General features: G+C 45.5%; 1 protein-coding gene across 1 annotated transcript in view; it reads right to left on the bottom strand.

Annotated features, from left to right (window-relative positions):
* Positions 1–6,347: 6,347 nt before the first annotated feature.
* The window catches only part of LOC120838167 (cytochrome P450 3A14-like), a 40,071-nt gene continuing 36,214 nt past the window's right edge, over positions 6,348–10,204 (bottom strand). Inside the window, exon 14 of the mRNA XM_040207944.2 lies at positions 6,348–6,505. Within this exon, the coding sequence (XP_040063878.1) occupies positions 6,428–6,505 (78 nt within the window). The 3' untranslated portion in view covers positions 6,348–6,427. The remainder of the gene's footprint in view (positions 6,506–10,204) is intronic.

Genomic DNA, 10,204 nt, shown 5'->3' with positions numbered 1-10,204 from the left:
AAGCACGTATACCCACAATTGCTTCTGAAGCTTAACATAGAGTGAATGACAGAAAAATAGAAAATGTAATCACTTTGACCAGAAGTATGCATTTTTGATTTCGTAATAAAAAGTTAAAACGAAGAAATGCGAAAAGTAATAAATTACTTTGTGATCATTTTTCAATTACTTTTGCGTTGCAGTAATCGATTGCCGTAATCAGTTACCATTTCCTTAAAACAGTTTTAATTCTAATCGGTCACTTTTTTTCAGTAATGCGTACGAGGCTGCTCCTTCCTCGTCGGATAACGACGGCCCGAGTAAGTTTTCATATTTTTTGCCGAGCAATGGCCCCTCGTTGGCGCCCCCCTGGCCAGCGAAGGTTTGCAGAGCTCGGTCCAACATTCAACTTGGTGCTTGGGATAGCACTGACGGGGACAATGTTTCGGCGGTTGATATAATCTACTTTCGCAGACGCAGTTCTCTATTTCACCCAGAGTCCGTCCGGAGCCTATGGAAGCATCTGATGGAGCCAAATCAAGTAGCGCAATAAGTGATTCGTCGTCACGTTCGTCATCGTTAGGGCGTTTTAAGCCACTGTGTTTGAACATCCCATCCGGTACGATAAAACCTCCGGTACGAACTGCGCATGCGCTACCGCAAAAGTCTCCCATAAGCGCAGTGCGTGCCGGAGGGCCTATCGTACCATATCGGATGTGCAAACATGGTTCCCTAAAACTCACCATTGTGCGTTAGCCATCACCGTAAGTAAAGCAATCACACAAAAAAAAAAAGAGCAAAGGGTGCCGGGATATTTGCTGTGAGTGATTGGTCTAGCCGTTGATATATCAAACGCACAAAGATGGCCAGCACCATGACGATCCACTCTTGGAAGCTACTTGAATGACTCCATCGGATTGTAGGGTGGGCTGAGGTCGTACTTGGAGTTAAACAGGCATAGATCTTTCTGAAAATAGCTTGCGCGCGCTACCATCTTTGTCTGCTCGGGTGTAGAATGCCTTCGGAGCATGCGCTGTTGACCTGCTTTGCGGTATAATCGGACGCTGCGCACGCGTCCACAGCTCAGTGACTCAGCATTTTTCGCCCGAGTGATAAGCAATAGAATGGTCTATAGAGCTTGCCATCGCTAATCATTCGGGCGAAAAATGCCGAGTCACTGAGCAGTGGATACAGGCGCAGCGTCTGATTTTCCGCACAACAGAGCAACAACGCTGGCTCCGAAGGCGTTGCACAGCCCAGCAGACAAAAATGGCAGCGCGCACAGGGCGAGTTTTGCAAAGGTCTAAAGGCAGTTAACTTTTTGTTTTAGCGCGGTCTTTTTGGGGTCTCTAATCTACAGTGCAGGGCCAAGCGGGACCGAGGGACAAGGACATCACCGCGTGTGGAGATTAGCCAGCTCCGACCAATCGGAGCAGGCGCCGATGTCCCGGTCCCTCGGTTCCTTCGTGTAGGTTAGGAACCCTGAGCAGGTTACTTCCTCGTTACTTGTTAAAAAAAAATTTAAAATAGAAAAAAAAAGATAACTTTGACTTTCATCATGTGATGTGCCAAATGAAATTATTGTTCTCGGTGACAGCAGCGAACACTTGTGGATAGCATGATAAAACTAGGCCCGAAAAAAAGATGGGGAAGTGTATTTTACATACACGCGTAAAAAGATCGTAAAAGCTTTCGACAGTGTCGGCTGCATTTCGCAAGCGCAGCTGTCGGATACCCGATAACATGACTACGGAAAAAAAGTCACAAACTCCCTTCTTTTTATGTAAAACGGGATGTATAGAGCCATATGTCCCCTTACAAGTTTTTTGTACATCGGGCATCAATGAACTTTTCTCTAAAATACTGAACCCAGGCAGAGCACTATCGTGGGTCCTACATTTTTGCCATGTCGGTTAATATTGGTACAAGACATTGGCTAATATTCGAAAGTGTACCTTGGTGCTATATTGGACCCAACGTTGGTACATATTCACTTGTGACTGCACGACCTTTTCCCATATTAATCGATATTGATGCACAAGTTCTAGCCAATATTTGCTACATGAGCTGCCCCAATATCATCGAATATCCCTGTTTACATTTCAGCCAATATTGGCTGCACAAAGTTTCCCAATATATGCACACATATTCCACCCAACAGAGGCTAAAGCCACTTCTTCAATATTGTTCTTTATTGGTACACTTACTTTAGTCACTATTGGCTGCACCCGATTTCCCAAGATTGCCCTATATTTCTAACGTCCTCCGGGCCAATGTTGGCTACACTTTCCTAATAATGTTTTATATTGGTTCCACACTTATGGCCACTTTTGTCAGCCTAAACCTCGCCAATGTTGTCCTAGATTGATCACATCATTCTAACCAACAGTGGGCATCCACCTTTGCCTCATAGAATCCAAGATTTAGAAATTGGTTTACCATGCTGCCAACAATAACAGTTTCAGTTCATTTACATACATAAATGAAACACATTTTTTCCTCCTGCACTATTTTAATATTTATAAACACAGAAGGGAGGCAGGCAGGCTCTTGCTTCGTTGCAAGCCTCGTTGCATGAGGAAGGAAAGCAACACGCAAAAATAAAAGGCATGTCTTCTATCCTGCACCTAAATATACTTTCGGTGCAATGTAAGACTGACAGTTCCATTACACTATTACACCACTTCCTTTTCATGTTTCAAACAAGAATGCTTTTCGAAACATGGTACCAAAGTGAAGAAGGTGTTCTGTTCTTATCTAGTTACAATCATTTTTATCTTAAACCAATCTGGAAAACGAGAGGCGGGGTTTACATTTGTGTCAAAGAAGATATTCAGTGCGAAATACTTGACACATTCAATGTAACCACAGATGACTATAAACTTGTGAGCCTGAAACACGGGCGTCAGCTACTATCTGTAATATATCGCCCCCAAGCTGGCAATTTTAACAATCGCTTGTTTTTTCTTGAGATATATTTAGATTTTTTTAGTGTGAAAACCACTTCTTATGGGTTGTGAATGCGAAAGCATGAACGTCGTTCTTCCGCTCCCTTATTTCGTCTACGGCGTATTTGCGTCGACGGCATAGCGAGCCCTCTTCCTCGCTGCTCTGACCTTGCACGATTCGTGTTACCGCCGCGCTGACGGACACTCAGCGCCATGGGGCGGCGGTCGCTGAAATTGACGCGCAGCGGCCAATGGGAGCCTTGTTTCTTGAAACTACGACACGCGGCAGCCAATGGGACCGAAGCCGAAGTCTATCATCTTCGCTCAGCTCCTTTGGGATCGGGGAAACTAGGTGCCGTTGTCTAGGCTTTTCGCGTGGTTTCATAGCTGGTGGCTGGCTTCACTTGGAGAACAGATTTAAGGTGTCGTTTGGCGCGGCTTCAAAGCTGATGACGTCGGCTCGCTCCATGGGACAGTTAATGCTTTCGCATTAATAACTATTTTCTTGTTCTTGGTGGTGAACTAAATGTAAATACTTTAGAGAGCTTGTCTGTTCCGTCACGATTTAATGAAACTCTTAGTAGTAGCAGTATTGACCATGTCATTCCGTCTCCCACAAGAATGACCTATTCTACATCAACTGCTATCGATTTTTTATTACAAATATGAACACTGTTGGTAGTGCAGGTACGATAAGTGGTTACGTAAGCGATCATTTACATATACTTTTATGTTTTAAAGCTCACCAATTATCTAGTGGCGCTAGTAAACATTTCACCTTTCAACCTGTGACAGACCGGCAAAGTGCCGATCTCTGATCTCTAATATTCATGTGTGTAGACGCAAAGGCACTGGTCCTTTGTGTCTACCCACTAATCAGTCCAATCATAGCTCGGCGCTTTGACGTCCCTCGTGATTGCCTCCCCCCAGTTTCTATTCCTATAGTCCATGCTGATCATTTACATACAGTGAATACAGATATGACTGACTCTTTATACTGTCCCAGACGAAACTATATTTGGGAATGAATGCTGCAATCTAAGTACAATACTGGCAGATGGAAGTCATTTGCAGACCTTAGTGTGTCCTGAAAACGTGCAAGAAATTGTCCCACTCACGTGTTTGAATAAATTAATAGTAATACTCACTTGAGTTCACAACTCTTAATACGAGGCGAAAAACCGCAACAACAACAAAAATGTTCAGCGTGAAATGAAGTGGCAGTTGTTTTTCACCTACGACCTTTTCACCACACAACGAAACTCGTAGCGGGGTGCCTAGTACACAAATCGGGGACATCCTTCAAAATGGTGTCCACTACCCAGTGGTCCCCGAAAATATAACTTTTTTTTTATTGTTGCAAGACGTTTTCGAAGGGGAGTTTAAAGGTTACTTCGCGCACGAATGAAGCCGTATTCAAACTCATAGCCGCACACTTTTCATAGATAACATGAGTTACTCTATTTAAATTTTAAAACCGCACTTGCAAATCTTTGTGTCAAACGGGCTTCGCCACATTGAACGGGTGTTGCCACCCCGATTCAGGCTTTTGGATATCATAATGCAAAACGTGCAAAACGAATTAAATCAGGTTTTTCACTAATCTGGGCAACTCATCCACTCTCCTTCTATCTTTACGCGCTAAAACGCGAAAAGCATTGTGACATAAAAACGTGCGCCGTCTGACATTTCACGCGTTACTTTTCAACATGGCGTCAGGGTTGACTTGCCTTTTTGTGAGACTGGTGGCGCATTTCCATATAAACGAACCAAAAACGTGTATGATAAGTAAAACAGTGACATTGCGTGCTCGTTTGGCAGATTTAGACAGTTGAATAATTACTGCGTTCTGACTGCTAAATGCAATTAAATGTGACGTTATCACCACGTGTAGTTAACACGTGTTCAAATTGTTTTCAAGTGCTGTTCGTTTTAACAACTATGACGAGGCGTGAGAAAGATCATTCGACAGTAAATACGAATTATTGAAGAATGAATGAAAAATAATTTCGCTGAACAATTTCTTTGCCATGTACGTTTTTTGTGTGAAAATTTTTACAAGATTCAAAACTGTTCGATAAAGATGAGGATATAATATAATTTGTCTAGAACATAACGAGCATAAACAAGCCAGCGCCGTCCAAGCAACCGGAAATAGACAGTGCTCTTTCCGTTTGACAAACGGTTGCGAACGCAGTTGTATGAAGATCCAGTACAATTGCACGCGCACTTGATGTCATCGAGTGCGCGTGCAATTGTACTGGATCTTTATACAACCGCGTTCGCAACCGCTTTGCGAACGCGGATCCGCTTCCAGTGTGAATGATCGGCTACTCTGTCCCTCTCTTGCGGAGGATTTTTCAAGATAGGTACGTAGCTCCGTCGGTGATTGGCTCTGCAGGAAAGCCGAATCGAGCCCGGCTAGCTCCGTTGGTAGAGCACCAGACACTTAACCTCGGGGTCGTTGGTTCGGGCTCGTAGTTGGGCGCCTGATGTGGGCTTTCGGCTTCCGCAGTCCGCCTCCGACACAACCTCTTTTTACGACAGTCAGTGGAGCAGTAGGGATCGTAAGCGTCGGTCGCATTATGTGAACCAGCCTAGCGAGACGTCGGCTTTTCCTCTGAGGCCACCCGAAATTTATTATCATAACCCCCGCCCTTCCCCCCCCCCCCCCCCCCCGCCCCCAACCTTCCCGTAGACACTTGTAGTTCTACGTAACGTCTGGTCCGGCTGATGAGTTCGCTTTTGTGTGCACAAAATCGATGAGGAGTCTTGACATGTGAGTGGAATTAACGGCATTCGAGAACTTTAGGAGCGGCATGTAAGTTATTTCTTGGAAATGTCGTGTCCATAAAAAATTAAAGAAAACAGTAAAGTCTGGTGAGGAGCCGGCTGGAACATTAAGTACTTTCTCACCATAGAGCCGGTCACTTGATTTCAAAATCCATTCTGGAGAGATTTTGTGCATAGAGAGTTACCCGCATTGATCAGCAAACGGGCGCAGGCTAAAAGTGGTACCACACTGACTAAATGTCTTACTTACAACTGAGACACCAGGCGACTATTGCGGCTATCTAGCTTCCGGCTGTCTATAAACATTCCCTCAAAACATTTATTTTTATACATATTTATATGCTTTCTCTCTTTAGGGCTATACTTGCCCAAATATCACTAAAGTGTCTAATTAGTACCGGCGCCTTTATTTGTCGCACGGACTTACTCTTTTGTTGAAATTTCACAAGGTCGCAGAAAACAATTTTATTGTGACAACTAAAACAAAAAGTAAATAAAGGAGCTCGTCCGTGGTGGTCCTTGCTGACTGCTGCCAGTTGCGGGTCTTTTCAACTCAGGGTCGAATCTGTGGCTCGGTCCTGTTAGTACCGCCGATGCCGCGCGGTAACGTGACAAAGTCACATGACGTGTAGCTTCAGCCATTGAGCTTTATTTCGGCGCATGGATGGGTAGGAGAAAAGTGATGGTCGTTGGGCAAGCTGTAGCGTTCATAGTCTGTGGAAGACAATCCAAGGTCCTCTTCCCGGCGTCGATACCATGCCGTACTGTCCAAAGGGCATTTCTCCCTGAAATTATACATGCAACAAGTTGCAACAAAATAGTCCACATGTGGTGAAACATAATGGTGGCCTAACTCGTTCAAGTATTTGATTGAGGGTCTGAGACATGTCGATCATGCACCGTTCAACTACAGTGAATAATAGCTTAAAGGGCTTCCCGCGTGCTTTATGTAGAAGCTTGTTTTTGGGGTCACATTGTTTTGTTGGGCATTGGACAGTACCATGCCGTACTGTTCTTGGAAATGCCATTTCAGCATGCCCAAGGGGCATGCTGAAATGCCCCTATGGCATTTCAGAAAGTTCTGAAATTATACATGCCTTAAGTCACAACAAAACAGTTCACATTTGATGAATCATGATGATGGCATGAACTCGTTCAAATATTATATTGAGTTTTTGAGACATTTCGGTCATGGACCTTTCAACTACAGTCACTGATCGCGGGCCCTCCGATGCTTATGTAGGAGCTTGCTTTTGGTGGCAAATTATTTGTTAGGCTTTAGTGAATAAAGGGCCATTTCTAGAAGGCGAGACACCCTTGTAAACTCACCGCAATTGAACTCAAAGGGAACTAATCTATCACGGAGGGGCGGTTGTTGGGTTCCTACAACGTCCATAAAATTTTACCAATTAAAATAGATAATGGCGTGGAGATACCGAACGTTACTATATTGCTCTATTTAGGCACATTAGGCATGATATTTGAACGAAAACGTCAAATATTTGGGTGTAAGATACGTAACACGGGAATTGCCGTTCGAGATCGTCACCTGACGGCGCCCCCTGGTGTATGCTCCAAGGCACAGCAAGAGGGGTCGTGTCACGAATCTTTGATTAGATTTGTAATAAGAAAGTCGCCCGTCCATAAGTGCAATCTCTGGTTCTTAGGGTGCTTAGGGCTCCGTGGATTGAGTCGTCACCATAAAGAGATGATCTTAGAATCCCCTAGAGTGCCCCTTTAAGAAAAGCTGGGTATAGCTTATTTGAAACGCAAGTTCGCTTGCATAGGGGCTGCGATGATGTTAGAACGCCAAACTGGCATTGGATGAATGAAAAAAAAATATTGGTTAGACCTGGGATCTGGCACTGAGGTTTACCTACTGTTTTTTTAATCAAAGCCAATCAGAGCGCGGCGTCGTTCTGACGTCACCGCAACTCCTGCGCAATAAGCAGACGACTTGCTTTCCCCATTGCCCTCACGCTTCTTGCGGCGTGACTTGTTTTTAGGCGTCCTTGACAGTGATCGCCGCTACCTTAAGCTCTGCGCATGGATGACAAGGCTCCGGAGACCTTCCACGACCACCACTTTGTTTCGTTGTCACCGCTATACACCAGCACATCTTTCTGACGTCACGCTATTGCAGTCGCGCTACTGTCGGCATAGCAGTGCCCACAATCAACGTGCTGGTGTGTAAAGAGAAAGAAAATCGAACGACCATATTGCGCAATCTACCGTTAAAACAATTTGGATTGGATATGGCCCTGTAATCGCCGTAAAGAATCACACTCGGGCGCCGCATTGGTACAATTAAAAAAAAGCAAACTTAACAGCTATATAAACGGTCCTAATTCTTGCTCCTACCTGGGTCATTGACCATCGCATCTGAGCGGTGAAAGAAGTCCAAATTGGACTGTTCTGAGCTTACCCAGGGAAAAAATTACAAAACGGCGCTTAAAGACTGCTTACGTGTAGGAATGCGATAGCATTCTTACACGCAGAGCATTCCTGGAAGCAGTGCGCCACGTCTTCGTATCGCACACGGCGCTACGACTGTGACATCACGCTCCCCCACTGCGCAGGCGCGGTGAACCCTGCCGGCTCTACGGCTTCCGTGACGATGCATCTGCGTTGCTGTACTTTTCTTTGTCTCTTATTTCTGAGGCGAGTCCGCTTTGACCTTGAGCGTCCGGCCGGCTTCCGCGACGAAGCATCTGCGTTACTGTGATTTCGGCCGATGAAACTTTAGGAGTCGTCTCGCTCAGCCAGTGAGAACTTAGGTGCCGTTTTTAACTGCTACAGACGGAATTTGGGTGCCGTTTATCGCTGCTACAGACAACGCCGGCTTCGCTCCATGGAACAGTTAATGCTTTCGCATTCATAAGGGGTCCAAAACGCCGCCCGCGAAAATACATTTACCACGTTTCACATGCTCGTTGTCCCCGCGTAAGCTCAACACCCAGATAAGGGCCGAATAGTCCGGGACTGGTCAAGAACGAAGTAGAAGCTACTCAACCTCTTTCCACCTTGGGAGGAGCTTCCTACTTCACCCTCAACCTCCCACCGACTCTGGTGCTGAATTATGTAAATCGACTACTGGGTGGCAGTGTGAGATAGAGACTGCACAGGAGCGCTGCATCGCTATTCGGCTGAGACTCGTGTTGATTCGACACGAGTCCAGGCCGAACCCTCAGGCAGCATTCGTGGACAATCCGTTGCTCGCGCTGGGCTCCAGTAGGTGGCGAAACAAATCCAGGACCATTGACCGTGTTTTCTTTGAACGTAAAATGTTGAACGTGTGGTTTGCACGGCATCTTACGTCATCTATCTGAATAAAGCTTAACCATTATCCAGTCTTCAGCGGCTGTTCAGATTTTGTCTTCACCCCCGGCTTGACCAGCTGTCGCTGAGTTCATGCTAAATTAGCCGAGCATAGAGGCGTTCCGCGACAAAAGGCATAATAAAGCGTGGCTACTGTATCGGCAGATTGAGTGATCAGTATCCGGGCGTTTGATGGATAAATGAAAACAACCAGGTCTTATTTTCTTACTCCGAGCACTACTGTCGGTGTTGAGCCAGCAATCATTAGCCGATCGAGTGGGGGGTAACGACAAAAATCAAACAGCTGCTGAAATTCTGCTTCTTAACACAGTGCCCTCGATGATAACTCAGCTTTCTTGAACCCACACACACATAATAAAAAAAAATATCCAACAGAAACAACAACAATTAAAGGCAACCTACAAAGCACAACCAACTTCAGATTAAATAAAAATCTTCTGGACTGCTCGGCATCTATCACTTAAGGTCACACCTCCTGATAAGAACACAACGCTTTTTAACCGTGATGCACAAAACACGCTCGAAGGTTGACCCCCCCCCCCCCCCGCACTTCCCACCCCTACCTCTACAAGAATCTTAACTAACAATGGGTCGGCAAAGCAAGTCATTAGTACTAAAAAATATCATGTTGCTTGAAACACGACGCAAAATATGAAGCTGCATGATGACCCAGCACAGGGTGTCTTTTTTTCCTTCTCATCTTTTTACCACTGTAAAAATTGTTTTCTTGTTCTGTTCCAGTTTCGAACGAAAGTCATCATGAAAGAGTTGGCCCCGAAAATCAATTGGCGCGCTCCTAGATCTTTTACGGAATTCAAGTTCGTCTGTTTCTTGCGCACCTCGTGCGTTTGTTTGTCCACAAATGCAGCCGCGTGCGTTTGTTACTGCCCGACCTCAACCAATGACGGCGAGAGCTCTTGCTGCCTCGTCATTGCGGGTTCTCTACGCGTTCCCTCCCCGCTTTCCTCCTCAACCCCATACCCCCCAGAGCCAGTGACAAATGCGCCCTATGCGCGTAGACATTGTCCGTTCCCCCACTTTCCCCCCAACTTCCTTCTACAACGCCTACACACACACACTCTACGCGTTCTCTACGTTGCCCTTTGATTGGCATGCCCCTCTTTGTCTCCCGATATGGCAAAGAG

This window comes from Ixodes scapularis, unplaced genomic scaffold (assembly GCF_016920785.2).
Source record: "Ixodes scapularis isolate PalLabHiFi unplaced genomic scaffold, ASM1692078v2 PGA_scaffold6__148_contigs__length_123643588, whole genome shotgun sequence".
Lineage (NCBI taxonomy): Eukaryota > Metazoa > Arthropoda > Arachnida > Ixodida > Ixodidae > Ixodes > Ixodes scapularis.
This window is presented reverse-complemented; position numbering and strand designations above follow the sequence as displayed.